Genomic DNA, 20,968 nt, shown 5'->3' with positions numbered 1-20,968 from the left:
AAATTATCAGTCACAGTTCTCATCTCATGTTGGCTGACATCTATAAAAAAATCTGTTTGAAAGCTAGTGTCCCTGAAGTCAGTTGAAACCTAAATGTTTTCTTCTCCAGGTCTGTCATGCTAATCCATCAGAAAGGGCTCGTTTCATTCGCTGCATCTATAACTTATTACAGTCATCTAGCCCAGCTGTAAAATATGAAGCTGCCGGAACATTAGTGACCCTCTCTAGTGCACCTACTGCAATCAAGGTATTGCTTATTTCTTTTGGTGCCACTTAGATGATAGATATGCTGTCTTAGCACTTACAATTTTTTTATTTTTTAAAAGGTTTATTTATTCACTTGAGAGAGAGAGGGAGCGAGAATGGGGGGGAGGGATGGGGCAGAGGGAGAGAGAGAGAGAGAATCTCAAGCAGATTCTGCAGGACGTGTGGAAGCCAAAGCAGGGCTTGATCCCGGAACCCCAAGTTCACGACTTGAGCCGAAACTGAGAGTCAGACACTTAACTGACTGAGCCACCCAGGCGCCCCAGTGGTTAATGATTTAGTGGCATTGCAGTTTACTCTGTGATTACATGGCTTTACATGGCATAGAAATAACAATTTATAAATGTTGTGAAATTATTGGATTCCTTATATAGGCCAATCTTTTTTTCTTCCTTCCTGCTTTCATACATATACATGGGGAGAAAGAGAAAGAATACTAATATTTCTAGTTTCTGGAGAATTACACTGGTATTTTAAGATCTCTCCCCATACTTTAATTACGTTAAAACTTAGATCTGGGAAAATGAATTTTGGATCCTACATGATGGATCCTAAAAAAGATTACAGTGCATATTTTCAATAATGGAATGTTAGTTTTCTCGTCTTTAATTTACTATATCAAAACTGCATGAGAAACCCCTAATATAGTCAGAGAATGAACAGTTCTATAAAGCCAGCTTGTATGAATAGGAGACTCAATTGCTTTATCTGCCAATACTTAGAAAAAATTTTTTAACTTTTATTTTAAAATAATTTTAGACTTACAGAACAACAAAACAGCAAAAGTTGTAAAAATAGGACAAAGTTCTAATTACCCTTCACTGGCTCCCATAATGTTTGTGTCTTGCGTAGCAATTGTATAATTGTCAAAATTAAGAAATTACCATTGGAACAATATTGTTAAGTAAACTATGGATGTTATTTGAATTCCACCAATTTCATTACTAATCTCCTTTTTTTCTACCAGGATTCAATCCAGGATTGCACATTGCATTTAGTTGTCATGTGTTAGTGTCTTGCAGTCTGTGCCACTGTCTCAGGCCTTTTCTTGTTTTTCATGACCTTAACACTTTTGAAGAATACTGGGTCAATTTGTTTATAAAATGTCCCTCAAATTGAGTTTGTCTAATGTTTTCTCATAGTTAGATTGAGGTTATGCATTTTGCGGAAGAATACCATGGAAGTGATGAACCTTTCTCAGAGTATTGTGTCAAGGAGTGTACATGATGTTGGAATACTATTAGTGATGGTAACCTTGATGAGTCAATTAAGGTGATGCCTGCCAGATTTCTCCACTGTTGAGTTATGATTTTTCCATTTGTAATCAGTAAATAACATGGGAAGATACTTTGAACTGCTAATATCCTTTTTCTCCTCAAACTTATACCAACTAATTTTAGCATTTCTGTACAGCAGTTATTAATGTGATATTCTAATGGTGACTTTCTATTTCCCTCATTCTACATTTATTAACTGGATTTCTCCAAAGAAGAGCTGTACCTTTTCCTCCCACCCTCTCCCTTCTTTCTTTCTTCATATCAGTATGGCTATTTTATTCTGTGTATTATAATCATTATCATTACTTGTTTCATCGATAAAATTGTTCCAGTTTTGGCCGTTGGGAGCTCTTTGAGGTTTGCTCCTTTGTCCTCTACTTTTAGTGAGTCAGGGTCGTTTTATAATCTTGATTTTTCTGTCCTGTAATGCAGGTGTGTTAGACTTTGCACCTAAACTAAAACATACTCAGTAGCTATATTTTGGGGGGATACTCTGTCTGCTTTTTTGCCTTGTTCCTTAGTTTCTTTTTTTTTTTTTTTAAAGATTTTATTTATTTATTTTGACAGAGAGAGACAGCCAGCGAGAGAGGGAACACAAGCAGGGGGAGTGGGAGAGGAAGAAGCAGGCTCCCAGCGGAGGAGCCCGATGTGGGGCTCGATCCCATAACGCCGGGATCACGCCCTGAGCCGAAGGCAGACGCCTAACGACTGCGCCACCCAGGAGCCCTGTTCCTTAGTTTCAACCCTTAATTTTTGACCATTAGTATTTCTGCCTATAACAGCCCCTTTTCATCCTTTTAACTTGTGATTCTTCTTAACTTTTTTAAACTTGAGAAGAATGAGATTTATTAGAATTCAGGGAACTGAGGGACACATTCCTTTGGGAAAAATGCATAAACTTTCAGTGCAGGAGTAGTGAATGTATTTTGGCTTCTTTGGGGGCTTTTTTTTTTTTTTTTTCCTTATTTTCAGATTCTGTGTTTAAGGGGGACGAATGTGTTCCTAAAATGTTTCTTTTTTATATAGGCTGCTGCTCAGTGTTACATTGATTTAATTATTAAGGAGAGTGACAACAACGTCAAGCTCATAGTTCTGGATCGATTGATAGAATTAAAAGAGCATCCCGCTCATGAACGAGTACTACAGGTAAATGTTATCTGAAAGAGAGAAATCCTAGATAAAATCTTTTTCAAATTCTGGTGACGCTCAAGCCTTGCTGTCTTGGTTAACTTAAATTCTTGGAGACTGGGCAGTTTAAATTTTTAGTCAACGAAGGTGTACCTCTTGAATACCATAGCCTTTTGGGGTATTGTCTTTGCCATAAAAATATTTCTAAGATGAATTAATATGTTATATCTTTTCTATTTGTACTGCATTTGCTATTCTTAACAACGGAGATACATTCATTTTAATTTGAATATAATTTATAGTTTTTGAAAAATACGCCAACTGATTGAGAAGAAAAGATGGTTGAATTCTGTGGAATTATCAGCATGCCTATGTAATCTGTGAGAATAATGATTGTTATAAAAATAAATCCCCATGACAGTTAAATTCAGTGCTATTCTGGATCAGAGCAGCAACAAAAATTTGCTATACAGGACATTATTGGGACAGTTGGAGAAATGTGAATTATAGATTGTATATTAGGTAATGTCATTGTTACCAATGTTCTCTGAATTTGATCATTGTATTGTGGTTATATGAGTTTGTCCTTATTCTTGGGAAGTGTACACTAAAATGTTTAGGTGTAGCAAGAGTGGGCTAAACTATATGTGGCAAAATATTAACAACTGGTGAATATAAGTGAAAGTTATATAGGAAATAATTTTTAGAACATTTTTATCGGTGAAATTTTTTTTAAATAAAGTTTTAAAGAAGTAAAATCATTTGTAAATTAGTTTTGCTGTATTTTAAAATCTTTATCTGCCATAGTGTTGTTTAAAGTATGTGTCATTAAGACATTACATTTTCCTGCAGAGCAAAAACAACATTATCACACCTTAATGAAATTAATAGTTTCTTAATGTTATCCAATACCAACTCCAAAATCAGATTTTCCCAGATGTCCCTGAAATACCCTTTTTGTTTGGCTTGTTTAATTCATGACCGTATGTCTTACCTGATTGTCCTTGATGTTTCAATTGGAGCAGTATTCTTTTTCATGATATGGGCTTGTTGAAGAGACCAGACCAATTGTCCTGGAAGGTGCCTCTCCTCATAGATACGTCCAATTACTTTCTGGTGGTGTCATTTAGTTTGTTTCTCTGACTTCTGAATTTTCTGTAAACTCTGAGTTTGACCTAAAGCTTGATAGAGTCACAGTGAACATTTGCAGTTTGAATGCATCATATATGATATTATATACTTCATATTGCATTACATCAGGATACCCAAAATATCTGGTTCTTCCACCACCACTGATTTTATTATTAATGAAAGAATTAAGGTTATCATGGTCAGAACCCTCCGTTCTGTGGTTAAGATTTTTTCCTCTTAATATTGGTCTTGATTCTGGATATTTTGTTCTTTCTCAGGATCTGGTTATGGACATCCTGAGAGTATTGAGCACGCCAGACTTAGAAGTACGCAAGAAGACCCTGCAGTTAGCACTGGATCTCGTCTCTTCTAGGAATGTTGAAGAGGTAAAACTCTGACAGCACTGTTGTAAGCTGTCAGGCCAAACATGGTGTAATTCCCACTTATTTTTACTTTGTTCTCTAGTTGGTTATTGTTCTGAAGAAGGAAGTGATTAAAACAAATAATGTGTCGGAGCATGAAGATACCGACAAATACAGACAACTCCTTGTGAGAACATTGCATTCCTGTTCTGTCCGATTTCCAGATATGGCTGCAAACGTTATTCCTGTGGTATGTAATTCTGATGACTTTAATTTTGGAATTCTTTAAAAGAATAGAAAGTTTTAGTTATTTAGCAGTTAAACTGTCTTGTAGAATCACTGACTCTGTTGTCAGAAGTGATCTTTCTGTTCACCCTTGAGCTCAGAAGGATAGGGAATCTGACTTCTTTCTCTTACATCTTCATCAAAAAAAGTAAACACAGGGGTGCCTGGGTGGCACAGTGGTTAAGCGTCTGCCTTCGGCTCAGAGCGTGATCCCAGCGTTCTGGGATCGAGCCCCACATCAGGCTCCTCCTCTAGGAGCCTGCTTCTTCCTCTCCCACTCCTCCTGCTTGTGTTCCCTCTCTCGCTGGCCGTCTCTATCTCTGTCGAATAAATAAATAAAATAAAAAAAAAAAAGTAAACACAAAAACACAGTCACAAAAATATCTCCACATATTATTACAACTGATGTTTGTTACAGTTACCTATTATAAAATTATGCTGTATATATATATTCAGTAGCACAAATAAATATTTCTTTCAAATAGTTTTACCTCTTAAAAGTTGAAGGATTTAGTTATAGGAAAAATATATGTACCTAGAATCATTGGCTTCTGTCACTGTCAGGTAAATGAGATATGTTATTGTAATTTGAAATTTTGTCTTTGAATTCCAGATTTTCTCTGAAATGATTCAACTTTTAGTTACAACTTAGGAGTAGCCAGTTAATTTATTTTGAGTTGTGTATTTCCAGCTTTTGTTTTATAGTGAGTTTTTTGTAGTAAACCTGGCTACACAAAACCCAGTAAAGACATTGTTACTTTGTTTACATAGCAGTGCTTGTCTCTCAACTTACATTTTGTTACATGTTATAAAATTATTATAGTCTTTGTAAATTTGTTTATCTTTCTGAAAGTTACATAATTTATGGGGCGCCTGGGTGGCTCAGTTGGTTAGGTGTCCGACTCTTGATTTCGGCTCATGTCATGATCTCAGGGTCATGAGATCGAGTCCCGTGTCGGACTCAGTGCTCAGTGTGGAGTCTGCTTGAGATTCTCTCTCTCCCTCTTCCTCTGCCCCTCCCCCGACTTCTGTGCATATGTGTGCTCTCGAGCTCTCTCAAATAAATAAATCTTTTAAAAAAATTATAAAACTTATCCTATTTTCCTTTTTTTCCCTTTCAGTTAATGGAATTTCTCAGTGACAATAATGAAGCAGCAGCTGCTGATGTCTTGGAGTTTGTTCGTGAAGCCATTCAGCGCTTTGATAACCTGAGAATGCTTATTGTTGAGAAGATGCTTGAAGTCTTTCATGCTATTAAATCTGTCAAGTAAGTTTAAAATCTGTTTAAATGTAAGGTCAGGCAAGCATTTTACCAGTTTCTATCTTTAAAGGGTCAGTTGATAGAAAATATAAAGGAGAAGAAATGAATCAAGATACTAAAGCCAGTATAATAAGCATCCCATCACCCCACCCTTAGTAATTCCATAATCTGTGGGCAAACATTTGTTTTGTAGGTGTGATTTAGCTAGGTTTCTCTATCCTTATTTCCATTTTTTTTTTAAGGATTTTATTTATTTATTTGAGAGAGACAGAGATAGTGAGAGAGAGCATGAGTGGGGAGGAGAGGGAGAAGCAGGCCCCCCACTGAGCAGGGAGCCTGATGCATGGGGCTTGATGCCAGGATCCTGGGATCACGACCTGAGCCGGAGGCAGACGCTTAACCGACCAAGCCACCCAGGCTCCCCTCCTTATTTCCTCTAAAACGTGGTGAATCCTCAAGTGACTAAGGAACATATTTTTAAAGGGTATCACTTTTTGGATACCATTATTTATATCCCCCATTAGTATTTATTAAAGTGAGGGATTGAAAATGCTGCTTAAATCTGACATAATGCATTTTTGCCTTAAATAGTCTCTGCTACTGAGAAAGGACTATTGAATCCAAATTTTGCTTCATTTAAAGCATCTAATGGATAGAGTGTAATAGACTTGCATTATATCTGCGTTGGATAGGAAAGAAAGGACCACTGTAAAATTGTTTTTATGATACAAAGTATTGATATTTATGAAAGTGAGAAAGATTTACTTTCTTCGTGGGAAAAAAAAAATCATACCGAAGTTTTGCCTTTAATGGCCATCATCTCTTAGAGCTTAGTTTCTAAAATGTTTTCTGAATAAATTTGATGAAAATCTTAAGGAAAAGATAACTAAAGACTTTATTCAGTTTAACATTCTTAACTAGAGAATTGTTGCTTTCTTTATGTTTTTGGAGTTTTTAAATTACTGATCCTTTGCACTCCTTCCTTATCCATTGTTCTTTTCAGCATCTTGCCTTTTCTTTTCAGTGACTATACTTTTTACATCAAAGTTATACATTTTTTGTAGTAATAAATGATAAAATAAAATTTAACTCTGTCCTAAATGGAGGATAACACCTTTCTGGGAGACATTTTGTTATTTTTACTAATGAGTTTACCAGTTTTAAAATGTTCCTAATAATAATGGGTGAGGATACTTATTTTCCTTTTAATCCTTGTGATTTCTGGAGAGAATCAAACTTAGTGTCTTTGTTTTATTCTTCAGATTTCATCCATGGTCCCTTGGAACTGCATAATCTCGTTTTCTTGCTTGAGCTTAAATTCACAGAGAAAGTTCTCTGCTTTAAGATTTGTTGGCAACGTCAGTGTTTCAGAATTGTATTCTTCCCTTAGGATTTACCGAGGAGCATTATGGATCCTGGGAGAATACTGTAGTACCAAGGAAGACATTCAGAGTGTGATGACTGAGGTCCGCAGGTCCCTTGGAGAGGTAAGTTTTACTTTAGTAAATCTGACTTTTATGTGGTGGTTTGCTTTTGTGTTTTTACTTGTTGGAGTTGTGTTGGAGTTAAAAACACTAAAAACACTGAAAAATGTGTTTTAATTACCCAGATAATTAAAACTTAGAGGTTGTGGGAAATTAGGGGCATCCCTCTCCCCTGCATTGACCCATAACACCTGTTCTTTTGTCTGTTTTATTTACCCTTTCAGGTAAGATTTTATTTGAACAAAAGGTTATGTGTTTAAGAAAAAGGAAAAGACTTGTAAAACTCTGTGTTAGCCTGTATATTCTGAAAGAAGAATGCGAGTATTACAGGAACCATGCTGACATTAGACTATTTATGTACTAAAACTGTCAGTGTTTCCTCATCCAGACAACCATATGGTAGAATAGGAGAACAGTGCTTGTCAGGAAACCTGGGTTACAGTCTTGCTTCTGCCATTAATTAACTCTGGGACCTCAGATATAAATTTCTTAACCTGACTGGACTTCAGGTTTTTCACTTATGAAAAAAGGAATTGACCAATAATGATTGAAAACTCTTAGAGCTTTTAAGTTAGATGATTGGTATTAAGGAATAAATACATAGTAGCCATTTGGTTTTTTAAAAAGGTGGTTGATAAAGTTATTCTGTACACATATTATTTCATTTTAGAATAGGTGCTGTTTTGGTTAGTATTTCAGAAGAAGGGATAAGAGGAGTAAGTACATACTTAGTGAGTATGTACTTTCTCTTAGTCACTGTCTTAAGCATTTTCCTATTGAGTAACTTGTCTGAATAGATTTAAGATTTCCATTTAAGAGATAAAAAAAAAACTGAGTAGTTTAATTAACTTGCCCAGAACCATTCAACAAATAAGTGGCATCCAACTCCAAAGCCCCTGTTCATCCCACTATATCGACCCGGGAAGAAAAGAAAATGGAATGCCGAGTTGGAAAAATCCCATCAGGGGAATTGCCTTCTACATAGAAATGATTGAATATTTAAATACGATTTTGCTTGCTGTTTGATATTATTTCTAAATTGGTATTTCCAATTGATTTTTAGATCCCAATTGTAGAGTCAGAAATAAAGAAAGAAGCTGGCGAATTAAAACCTGAGGAAGAAATAACTGTGGGGCCAGTTCAGAAGTTGGTAACTGAGATGGGCACCTACGCAACTCAGAGTGCCCTTAGCAGTTCTCGACCCACAAAGAAAGAGGAAGAAAGGTAATCTGCAGCACCTGTGCCCTACCTTCTATACTTTCTAAATTATTACTCCTGAGTATAGAACAGTCAGATGATTTTTTTTTCTCCTATTTGCTTTTTTTGACTAAAATGGAAATCTTTGCCATTTAAGATACTTGAAAGGAGGGTGTTTAATTTCTCCCAAGAATTGTGTTGATGGTTTTAATCCTCTGCTCCTTAAAACTGTTTTCATTGAAATAACTGTTCCGTTTTAAATTATTTTACTCACATAGAAAATGCTAAGTGGAGGGGCACGTGGGTGGCTCAGTCAGTTAATCATCTGACTTTGGCTGAGGTCATGATCTCAGAGTCCTGGGATCGAGCGGCACGGCAGGTTCTCCAGTCAGCGGGGAGTCTGCCTCTCCCACTTTCTCTCCCTCTGCCCCTCTCCCTGTTTGTATGTGCTCTCTCTCTCTCTCAAATAAATAAATAAAATCCTAAAAAAAGATTTAAAGAAAATGCTAAGTAGAGGTTAACTGTGAATTTTGTTGCCTGTATTAGTACTTGGGAAACATATTTTGAAGATTTTCCACTTCTGATTGATGGAATAAAATTTTAGTATTTTTGCCTTATTTTGCTCTCCAGTTTTGTAATGAACATGATAAAAATAATGCCTGAAATTTTAATAGCTGCTTACTATATGCTAGGCATTGTACTAAGTAGTTTGTCTCTTGTAGTCTTAACAACTCGTTGAGATACAGTTTGTTATTATCCCCATTTTACGGAAGAGGAATTTGAGGGTTAGAAAGGTTTGTAACTTACCCATAGGGACACAATAAATAGGTAAGCTGGAATTTGAATGTAGTTCATTGACTCTAGTACATAACTCGGGATCATTTTCCCCTTCCATATTAACTTGGCTCTAGCTCTTTTGAAGATAAGTTGTAAAACCATGTATATTTTCCTTTTTCCATTCTAAAAGGTAAAGAGGGAGCTAATTGAGATCCTCTTCACTGGAGGGTGGCAGTGAGAGTGTTAAATAGGCTTATTTGAGTCACTTATGCAAAAGCTGTATGCTGCTTAAGAAGTGGTTGGGTTTCATTTTCCTTGATTTCTTTGCAGACCTCCCCTGAGAGGCTTCCTTCTGGATGGAGATTTCTTTGTTGCTGCCTCCCTTGCCACAACTCTGACCAAGATTGCCTTGCGCTACGTCGCTTTGGTTCAGGAGAAGAAAAAGCAAAATGTAAGTTCATTTATCCTTCATTTACCTAGCAAGTGTTGAGTGCCTACCATATGCATTGGACAGTGAAGGACCTAAAAGTGAATGCTGAAGTTCTTGTCATTAAAGAGCTGATGGTAATGGGGGAAATGGACATGGTAATATAATGTTATTGTAAAATTGACAAAGTAATACAATAATGTTACCTTGTGATTAGTCCACTGGAAGAGATGTAAGGGCTTATGAAGTCAGTCGTTTGCTTGCTAGGACCAGTCAAGGTCCAGAGAAGGAAAGACCTCTCTCTTAAGCATTTTCATCCAGTCAGTCATTGTCTTTTTTACCTTTTTTAAGAGAAATGTCTCTTAAATGTGTTTTCATCTCTACAGTTTATGCCTTCATCATAGCTTCTGACTCATCCTGACTGTACACTTATTTAAAGTAATACATTTCCATTCCCCCTAACCTTTTGTGCTATTGTCCTGCATTTTATTTCTCTGTGTCATGTTATCAACCCTAACATGCACTGCTGCTATTTTTGCTTTAAATAGTTAAGAATTATGTGTGTGTGTGTGTGTTTATATACATATATGTGCATCATTTATTTTTATTTTTTTACATTTCTTGTTTATCTAGTACTTGGCTGGGCTTGGGCATGAAGGGGGCATAATTAGTTGTAAGAAGTTGAGAGTTGGAAACAGGACGAAGTTCAATTACCTTTCTGGGTGACTTTTTTTTGGCATTTTTTTTCTTTATGATAAAATATACATAATGTAAAGTTTACCATTTTAACCATTTTTAAATGTGCCGTTCAGTGACATTAAGTACATTCATATTGTTGCGCAGCCATCACCACCCTCCATCTTCAGAACTTCTTCCATCATCCCAGATTGAAACTGTATCCAGTAAACAGTAACCCTCCCACAGTCTTTCCCCCAGTCCCTGGAAACCACCATTCTACTTTGTGCCTCTATGAATTTGCCTATTCTACATACCTCATATAAGTGGAATCATAAAAATTTCTCCTTTGCAGCTGGTTTATTTTGCTTAGCATAACATCGTCAAAGTTCATCCATATAGTAACATATATCAGAGTTTCTTTCCTTTTTAAGGCTGTATAACGTGCTGTTTTTGTTTATACATTCATCTGCTATAAATAGTTAATATTCTTCTAAAGTTTTTTTTAATGAGAAAAAAGTCTTATATTTACCCACATATTTATCATTTATGGTGCTTTTCATTCCTTTGTGTAAATTCAGATTTCCATGTGATATTTCCTTTCTGCCTAAAGAACTTGATCATTCTTATAACTCACGTTGTTGGTGATGAATTCTCTCAGCTTTCATTTGTCTGAAAAAATCTTTACTTTGCCTTTATTTAAAACAAATCTTTCTGTGGTAGAATTGTGAATGAGTTTGTTTTATTTTTGTTCATTTCTCTTTAATATTGTTAAAATAAGGAGTGCTATAATAAAAACTAATGAGAAAAAATCACTCATGGTTAGAGGACTGAAGTACAAATCTTATTAATATTGTAGTGGAGATAGAAACATTAAAAGATAGAATTACATTACCAAGTATGATAACAAAAATCCTTCCTTCCTCCAGAAAGAGTTTATTATAGCTTTTCTCTGTGAAATGCTTTTTTCCCCCAGTATTGATCATTCTCTGTTTTATAACACTGCAGTTTCACTTCACATTATAATGAACAGTCCCATGTTCCTCTTAGCCCTTCCTAATCCTAATATTTAATAGCTGTGTGATAGTCCATTAGATTCCTTCATTTACTTAAGCTCCTGTATAAATTATACATTTTCATTTTAGATTTGGAATTTTCAAAGGATTTTTTTTTATTACTTCCATCATGAAAGAAAATAGCCAATAAGTGAGATTTAGAGGGCCAAGTAAATTGTAAGGTGTATTAGCTCTTATCAATTTATTTTGATTTATGGCAACAATTTACTTTGTAATTATCTGTGGGCTATTTATTTAGGTTTTTGACACAGTGTAATTTTGCTTTTTAAGTCTCCAAAATTTTGTATCTCTGAGTCCAGTTTGATTTCCTTTCATGGAATAGCTGCTCAGTTCTGCAAATTGGGAGGCCATTTGAGCATTTGCTGATACCTGTTTAAGAGAACCAGGTTTCTAGTAACTGGTTCATGAAGTTTGCCATATATAGTAGAAGGCAGGAAGAAGTTGGGTTATCACCTCCCTGACTATCCTTCACTTACGCCTTTTCTAGAGTTTCCCTGCTTTTATATACCTTTTGGCTAAAGAATTTGCTTTAACTTTTTTTTTTTTAATAAGAGACTTTAAAAAAATTCTTTGAGAGCAAGTGAGGGGCGGGGAAGGAAGGGGCAGAGGTAGAGGGAGAAGCAGCTCCCTGCTGAGCAGGGAGCCCAACACGGTCTCGATCCCAGAACCCTGGCAGATGCTTAACCGACTGAGCCACCCAGGCACCCCTTGCTTTAACTTTTCTTACAGTGAGGTCTGTTGGCAGTAAATTTTCTTGGTTTTTGTTTGTCTGAAAAAGTTTATTTTTCCTTCATTTTAAAAAGATACCTTTGTGGATATAGAATTCTAAATTGACGGTTTTTTCCCTTTAGTTCTATCAAGAGGTTACTCCATTGTCTTCTGGCTTGCAGTTTACTAAAAAGATGTAGCTCCCAATATCTTCTGGCCTGCTCTCATTCTTATGCCTCTGTGTGGAATGTATCCTGTTTTCTCTGGCTAGTTTTAGATTTTCTCCCTATCATAGGTTTCAGTAATTTGATTAGGGTTTGCCTTGGTGTGGTTTTCTTCATGTTTCCTTTGTTGTGGTTCATTGAGCTTCTTGGATATGAAGGTTATAGTTTTCATTAAATTTGGGAACTTTTTGGCCACAATTTCTGTAGCTATTTTTTTCTGTCCCTTCGCCTTTCTTCTTCTGGAGACTGTATCCAGACTCAGGATTGTTACCCTCATTCCTCTGCTGGTTCATTCCCAGGCCTCTGGGAGTCTTTTCATGCACATGTGCAGATCAGCACTTAGCCAAAGACGGGTTGGCAAGGGTGTAGAGAGTATGTGTCGGGATAATTGTACATGACACTAAAAAAGCAAGTTGGAGTCACTTGTGGAAACCTTGAGTAGCAGGCTAGGTAGTATGGACTTCAACATGAAGGTTGTAGGAAGTCCCTGAAGGTACTTCCATGTAGAGTGAAGTGACTGGTGCACAAGAAGGATTAAGATAGCAGCAGCAGGTGATCACACTTTGCGCCACAATAATGGGGCAACCTGACATTATGTGCCTCCCAGTGCAATACAGTAAGAGATATAAAACATCACCTATCTGGTATTCTAACCAAAAGTGGGGGACATTCTACAAAACAACTGGCCTAGCCTTTTTAAAAAAGTCATTGTAGTGGAAAGCAATACAAAAAAACAGGGGGATTGGTCTGGCTTAAAAGGGACTGAAGAGAATAATGGCCAAATAAAATGCATAAAGCTGATTCTGGATTAAAAAAAAACCATAAAAACACTTGGTGACATTAGGAAAATTTATTTGAACTTAAGTGTAAAGTTTTTGGGATTGTTCATTCTCGGGTGAGATGATGATACTGTGGTTCTATAGGAAACTGTCCTGATTCTTTTTTTTTTTTTTTTAAAGATTTTATTTATTTATTTGACAGAGATAGAGACAGCCAGTGAGAGAGGGAACACAAGCAGGGGGAGTGGGAGAGGAAGAAGCAGGCTCATAGCGGAGGAGCCTGATGTGGGCCTCGATCCCAGAACGCCGGGATCACGCCCTGAGCCGAAGGCAGATGCTTAACCGCTGTGCCACCCAGGCGCCCCAACTGTCCTGATTCTTAAGAGATTTATGCTAAAATAGTTAAGGCGTGAAGAACCTTACTTTCATATGTTTAGCCAAAAAAGTAAGTGCATATGTGTAGGTAGAATAAGAAAGCAAATAAGGCATAATGTAAACAACTGGTAAAGTGTATCCTTTTAACTTTTCTGTAGTTGGACTTTTATTTTTTTAAGACTTTATTTATTTGACAGAGAGGGAGAGAGAGAACACAAGCAGGGGGAACGGCAGGCAGAGGAGAAGCAGGCTTCCCGCGGACCTGGGAGCCCAATGCGGGGCTTCATCCCAGGACTCCAGGATCATGACCTGAGCCAAGGGCAGATGCTTAACCAGTGGAGCCACACAGGCACCCCTGTAGTTGGAATTTAAAAAAAAAGATAGCATTGGCATTTGAAAGGGTTTAGAGTAAGGGAAAATAGTTAAAAAGCTGTTGCTATCTTTCAGTTGAAGGTTCATGAAGGTATTATAGGATGGCAGTTAAAAAGGAAGGAAAAGGGTGTGCATCAAATATATGGAGATAAAAATCTGAAGCATTTGAATTCTTATTCGGGTGAAGTGAAAATTAGATTTATTTCTTGGATTGTGAGTTATAATAAAGTAACATTACTGAATTGGAGAACCATGACAGTAAATAATCCATTTCTCTACTTTTCTAGTCTTTTGTTGCTGAGGCTATGTTACTCATGGCTACTATCCTTCATTTGGGAAAATCCTCTCTTCCTAAGAAGCCAATTACAGATGATGATGTAGATCGAATTTCCCTGTGCCTCAAGGTCTTGTCTGAATGTTCACCTTTAATGAATGACATTTTCAATAAGGAATGCAGACAGTCCCTTTCTCACATGTTGTCTGCTAAACTTGAAGAAGAGAAATTATCCCAGAAGGTAAGGTATATAGTGCTTTGTGGGTTTTTAAAAATTTTGTTTGGTTTTCAGTCCTATGTGAGGGCTGCCCCTAGTATAGGCTTACAGAAAGCTTTCTTTCTTTCCATATTAAAGAGAGACATGTGTATTGTTTTCTTAACACAGAAAGAATCTGAAAAGAGGAATGTGACAGTACAGCCTGATGACCCCATTTCCTTTATGCAACTAACTGCGAAGAATGAAATGAACTGCAAGGAAGATCAGTTTCAGCTGAGCTTGCTGGCCGCAATGGGCAACACACAGAGGAAAGAGGCAGCAGATCCCCTGGCATCGAAACTTAACAAGGTAACAAAATGTCAAATACACTGGTAAATTATTTAAATGGGCCACTTAAAGTAGCAACCAGGAAGTGGCTGGTCCCACTGTTCTTTAAAAGAAAAAATAACTTGTTATACTGCATCAGTTTTTGTCAAGTCACTGTGACTGACGGGTTCATGAAACATGAATTAAACTCAGGTGCTGGGGCGCCTGGGTGGCTCAGTCGGTTAAGCGTCTGCCTTCGGCTCAGGTCGTGATCCCGGGGTCTGGGGATCGAGCCTGATGGGAGCCTGCTTCTCCCTCTCCCTCTGCTGCTCCCCCTGCTTGTGCTCTCTCTGTCTCTCAAACGAATAAATAAAATCTTTAAAATAAATAAAATAAATAAACCTCAGATGCTGGTGTTTTACTGTACACTAGTACTGTAAGTCTAGTAGATGGTTTTATAACTTGTTCCAGTTGTGTGCGGAATCATAGACTAACACATACACTGGGAGACCCCTAAAGATTACCTAAAACTTTAAGAAAGTTTCTGTTTATTTTTTAATTAGGTTCCATGCCCAGCATGGAGCCCAGCATGAGGCTTAAACTCATGACCCTGAGATAAAGCCCTGAGCAGATATTCAGAGTTGGACACTTAACTGACTAAGCCACCCAAGCGCCTAAAGATTAACTAAAACTTTTAAAGGGTAGGGCTCTGGCTTCTACTCTGACACCCTGCCCTGTTTCTCCTGTCCCCTGTTACTTTAAACAGGGCAACTCCACTTTTATATTCTTAGTATATTGACTTCCATGTAGGATTTTATTAGGAAAGTTTTCCTACTCTTAAAATATATAAATTTACAAATCAGTGATCTAGTTTAGTTCCTTTTATTAGATGAAAAAACAGTCTCAGAATGATTAGTCCAAGATAAGGTTAGTAGCAGAATTGGAACTACTGGAGTGCCTGGGTGGCTCAGTCATTAAGCGTCTGCCTTCAGCTCAGGTCATGATTCCAGGGTCCTGGGATCAAGCCCCGCATTGGGCTCCCTGCTCCGCAGGAAGCCTGCTTCTCCCTCTCCCGGTCCCCCTGCTTGTGTTCCTTCTCTTGCTGTGTCTCTCTCTCTCTGTGTCAAATAAATAAATAAAATCTTAAAAAAAAAGAAAGAAAAAGGCAAGCCAAGTGCTTGATTTAAAAAAAAAAAAGAATTGGAACTACTAAAACACTTTCTCTCCTTTAATTTTGGAATTGACATTGACAATATTACAGTTACAAATTTTTAAAATTTATAATAAATAAAAATTTATTTTAATAATTGTGGTAAAATTGACATAATATCAAATTTATCTTGACTATCCTTAAGTGTACAGTTCAGCGGCACCGAGTATATTCACATCATTGTGCAACTGTCACCATCATCCATCCATCCACAGAACTTCTTTCATCTTGTAAAGTTGAGACTCTGTGCCCATTGAACAATAACTCCCCACACTCCCTTCCCCTCAGTCACTGGCAGCCACCAGTCTACTTTCTATCACTATGAATTTGATTGCTCCAGGTACCTTATATTAGCAGAATCATACACTATTTGCCCTTTTGTTACTGGCTTATTTCACCTAACATCATGTGTTCAAGGTTCATCCATACTGTAGCATGTATCAGAATTTCTTTTTTAAGGCTGAGGGATATTCGATTATGAATATATACCACATATTGTTTATCCATTTATCTGTCGATAGTCACTTGGGTTGCTTCTACGTTTTGGCTATTGCGAAGAATGCTGTTATGCACATGGACCACAAATATCTCTTTGAGGCATTAATTACATTTCTTTCAGGTTATAGCCAGAGGTGAAATTGCTGGATCACAAGTCCCTTATCAGATGTATGATTGGCAAATATTTTCTCCCATTCTGTAGTTTGCCTTTTCACTGTTAATAATGTTCTTTGATGCACAAAAGTTCTTCATTTTGATATAATCCAGTTTTATCTATTTTTTCTTTTGTTGCATGAGGTTTTGGTGACAATATTAAGTTTAAAGTGCTGTACTCAGGGTGTTGTTGTTGTTTTTTAATTTGGCTGAGGGGGAAGCATATAAAATTTATCTTTGTGGAATTACAAGCATGCCTTGCCATATAATCTACTTAGTTCCTCAATTTAGGTGGCAGGGACTACCACATGATTTGGATTTTATTTAGTTTCCCAAGTTTTGGAGAGCAACTAGTGAGTTGAGATACTGAGGGATTTAACTGAAAATGTATCCAAGTCTATTCCGTTCTTAAATTGAGATCATGTTTAATGTATTTGCTTAACATATATAACATCTTTCTCCTACTGAGCTATAAACTCTATTACCTGTTATTTCTAATGTCCCATTTGCAATTACCACCTCTGTATTACACAACAATTTTATTGTATCAATTTCAAAATGACTTGTCTAATCTTAGCACATCTGTTAATTACCTAACCGACTTAGTCATTTGGCTAGGATATGTTTGGTTAAATTGTCTCGGTCACTTGATTTTCTCTTTATTTTTGTTTGACAGGTCACCCAGTTGACAGGTTTCTCAGATCCTGTATATGCAGAAGCTTATGTTCATGTCAACCAGTATGATATTGTCCTGGATGTACTTGTTGTAAATCAAACCAGTGATACTTTGCAGAACTGCACGTTAGAGTTAGCTACTCTGGGTAAGGAAATTTACCATAAAGGAAAGATTTTGTTACATAGTAAGTCTTTATGACAGATTACTAAGGGATATGTACAAGTTTTGTATAAGAAATCTTTTTAGTATCAGAATTTTGAATCAAGGCTTAGTTTTACATTTAATATTTAGTCTCTTTCAGCTCCAGTTTTCTGAACCTCTGTGATACTTGACTTTCTTAGGTTTATGCTCTTCGTACATCCAGATGGGTTTATTCAGTGAGCTCAACTAGCAAATGTCAGTTTTTCTAGATATAAATAAGAGTTGTTTAAGTTACAGATTTACCAAATGGCTCGCTTAGTTAAATTTTTAATAGCCTTAGAACAGAATTAGATTTTTTGAGTCTATAACTGATACCTACCACATGTGGCCAAAGTAATATATTATCATTACAATTAGCAACTTGAGATGTGTTTTTCTTCTTAATAAAAACACATGAATCCTACTCTCTCTGACCACTTCTACATATGGCTTTGAAGTTGGAATATATAAATTGTATATAGAAACAGTGCAGTGCCAGGGCGTCTGGGTGGCTCAGTCAGTTAAGGGTTGCCTTCAGCTCAGGTCATGATCCCAGGGTCCTCAGATCAATGGAGCTCCTGCTCAGTGGGGAGTCTGCTTCTCTATTTGCCCCTCCCCCCTGCTCATGCACTCTATAGATGCGCTCTCTCTCAAATAGATAAATAAAATCTTTTTTTTTTTTTTAAGATTTTATTTATCTGACAGAGAGAGCACAAGCGGGGAGAGGGGCAGAAGGAGAGGGGGAAACAGACTCCCTGCCAAGCACGGAGCCTGATGTGGGACTCAGTTCCAAGACCCTGGGATCATGACCCGAGCCAAAGGCAGACACTTAACCAACTGAGCCACGCAGGGGTCCAGTAAAATCTTTAAAAAAAAAAAAAAAAAGAAAGAAACAGTACAGTGCCTCTAGGAAATTCCATGTGGCTTAAGCAAGAGTTAAAGAACTTTAAGATATCGAGGGAAAAGTTACTTCTGCCCTGTCTTCCTCGGCATAGCTTGATGCCTGTATAAAGAGCTATGTTTCTAAGAATTTATAAGTCTGTGGATTATTCTGTCTTTCTTTGTAATGGAGTCTATAGTTCAAGACTTAAGCTTTTTGAGAAATTTATACTCAGTCATTGAAATAAAATGGTAAGCCTAAAGTACACACACACAAACTAAATATAGGATTATTCTGAGAAGCCTGTTACCTTTTCAAAGAAAATATGCAAATTGATGTGAATAATAAGGTGTTAAATGATTTCTTTATTTTGTCCTCAAAATATTTGAATCATAACTCTTCTCTTGTTCCTTATTTTGCTTGAAGCTATTAAGCTGCATACATTTTAAGATTTTATTTTTTGGGACATAAGATTTATGATTTGAGAGATATGCGTGTGGTTTAATATATATTTTAACCATATCTAAATGTTTTTTCAGGGGATCTGAAACTTGTGGAAAAGCCATCTCCTTTGACTCTTGCTCCTCATGATTTTGCAAATATTAAAGCTAATGTTAAAGTAGCATCAACAGAAAATGGAATAATTTTTGGTAATATAGGTAAGGAATTGTTCTATAGTATGTGATGTTTGAATATTGTGTATGAAGAATTTCTGTAATAAGTAGTTGTATGACATTTCTTGAGGACAGGACCTGAATGTATTCATTCATTCACTCATTCATCATTTATGGGGGCACCTGCTATTATATTGTGTTGTACTATGTTCATGGATGTCCAGAAATGAACCGTAGAGACTGTCCTCAAGAAACTGCCAAGCAAAAGGAGGAAATAAATAAGTAAGATACATAAGTACAACACAATGTGAGAGGCGCTACTTTATATACTATGTACTTTGGGATCATAGAGGAAAAATGCTAAATATATAGAAGGCTTTATAGAGGAGGAAGATATGTTATCAAAGGATAACTTTTGAACTGAGTCTAAAATTTTGTATAGGCATTGGTTCCCAGGTCACCCAGGAACTAGCTTATATAGAGGCATTCGGTCAGTCAATAAGCATTTCTTTAAGCAAGTTCCTGGTTGGGATGGGGCTACCATGGTGAGGACAAAAGATCTCTCCTCAGGTAATTTGTGGTCGAGTAAGGGAAGACAGATAAGTAGAATAGATATGTGTAACACATAGTGGTGAGTGCTACGGAGGAAGCTTATGCTAGATAAAGTGGGAGTCTGTGTAGAAATTTGGTCATTTTTCTCAAAGTAGTGGGGGAGTGGGGAGGGAAGATTAGGAAAGGCTTTGTGGAACAACTAATACTCATATGGCGTTTTGAAAGATTATTAAGTGTTCTACCTAGGCAAGGATTCAGCTGGAACAAATGCAAGTAGTTTGATATACTTGGGAGTTCAAAGTGAGCTGGATGGTGGTGGTTTAAAAAAAAAAAATGAGGTTAGGAAGCTTAATGGGAGCTCACTTTTACGTGTCATGCTAAGGATTTCAGACTTAGTCCTGGATGTAAAAGGTTAGAGCCATTAAGGAATTCTCAGTGAGTTACATGAGTAAACATTTCTTTCTTTTTTTTTCTTTTTTTTTTTTTTTTTAAAGAGCGAGAGAGTGCATATGAGTGGGGCGGGTGGAAGGACAGAGGGAGAGAGAGAAAATCTTAAGCAGTCTCCACGCCCAGCACAGAGCCCAGTGTGGAGCTCAGTCTCAGGATCCTGAGATCATGACCTGAGCTAAAATCAAGAACCAGATGCTTAACCGACTGAACCATCCAGGCGCACCCATGATTAAACATTTCTGTGATAGCGCTATAGAAGACTGATTGGAAGAGGCAGGAAGACTAACTAGTAGACTATTGTAGTAGCACAGGTGAGAGATGACAGAGCTCAAACCAGTGCAGTAGCGGTTGGGTTGGAGAGAAGTGCTGCATATTACCCATATTAAAGAGATAGAATGCCCAGGACACGGACTGATTGAGGAAGAAATGGCTAGAGTAACCCTCAGATTTTTTTACTGGGTCTGTTGGGTTGATATTTATGGCATTCACCAAAACAGGGAATATAGGAGAGAACAAATTTGAGAGAGATACTAAGGTAAATCTTGAGCAGGCTGAGTAATAAAGTATCTACAGGTGTCCAAGGGCAGTTTGATACGAGTGTGAAACTTGAATAGGAGCTCTAAACCAGAGACACATACTTGTTTGAAAGCCATAGGCATGGAAGAAGTCACTCAGAGGGCATAAAGAGTGAGAAGAGGGGAGATTTGAAAACTGCATCTAAGAGATCAGCAATATTGAAAGTATGGTCAGATGAGGAGAATCCTACGAAGGTACCTGAAATGTGGTAAAGAAGAAGTAAGGAAAAATCTTCCAGAAGAATCCGGAGTTGCAAAAGGTCAAGTAAGAGAAAGTCTAAAAGAAGCGTCCTTTGGATTTGGTGATCAGTGAAATTAAATATTGCTTGTGGTATGTCTTGGGCAGTGGTGGTGGGTTGAGGACTTGGAGATGGAGAAATAAGGACAGTGAGTGTAGACAGTTCTGAGTGTAGAACTCCGGTTTTGATAAGAATGAGAGAGGGCGGTAGACTGAAGACAATCGGGATGAGGGAGAATTTTTTTTTTAAGGTGAGTATGTTTATAGACTAAGGGAGGAGTCAGTAGAGAATAGGAAGGTAAAGACGTAAGAGGGAGGTAATGATTGGTGGAGTGATGTCCTG

The 20,968-nt window shown here is 37.1% G+C and overlaps 1 protein-coding gene across 1 annotated transcript in view; it reads left to right on the top strand.

Moving 5' to 3' along the window:
* COPB1 (coat protein complex I subunit beta 1) overlaps positions 1–20,968 on the top strand; it is a 35,101-nt gene that overhangs the window by 10,475 nt on the left and 3,658 nt on the right. Inside the window, exons 7-18 of the mRNA XM_045796542.2 lie at positions 110–247; positions 2,568–2,687; positions 4,079–4,186; positions 4,266–4,412; positions 5,569–5,714; positions 7,099–7,195; positions 8,256–8,416; positions 9,497–9,617; positions 14,090–14,317; positions 14,462–14,641; positions 17,137–17,281; positions 18,736–18,855. Coding sequence (XP_045652498.1) covers positions 110–247; positions 2,568–2,687; positions 4,079–4,186; positions 4,266–4,412; positions 5,569–5,714; positions 7,099–7,195; positions 8,256–8,416; positions 9,497–9,617; positions 14,090–14,317; positions 14,462–14,641; positions 17,137–17,281; positions 18,736–18,855 — 1,711 coding nt within the window. The remainder of the gene's footprint in view (positions 1–109; positions 248–2,567; positions 2,688–4,078; positions 4,187–4,265; positions 4,413–5,568; positions 5,715–7,098; positions 7,196–8,255; positions 8,417–9,496; positions 9,618–14,089; positions 14,318–14,461; positions 14,642–17,136; positions 17,282–18,735; positions 18,856–20,968) is intronic.

This window comes from Ursus americanus, chromosome 24 (assembly GCF_024610735.1).
Source record: "Ursus americanus isolate L20-20 chromosome 24, mUrsAme1.1.p, whole genome shotgun sequence".
Classification (NCBI taxonomy): domain Eukaryota; kingdom Metazoa; phylum Chordata; class Mammalia; order Carnivora; family Ursidae; genus Ursus; species Ursus americanus.
This window is presented reverse-complemented; position numbering and strand designations above follow the sequence as displayed.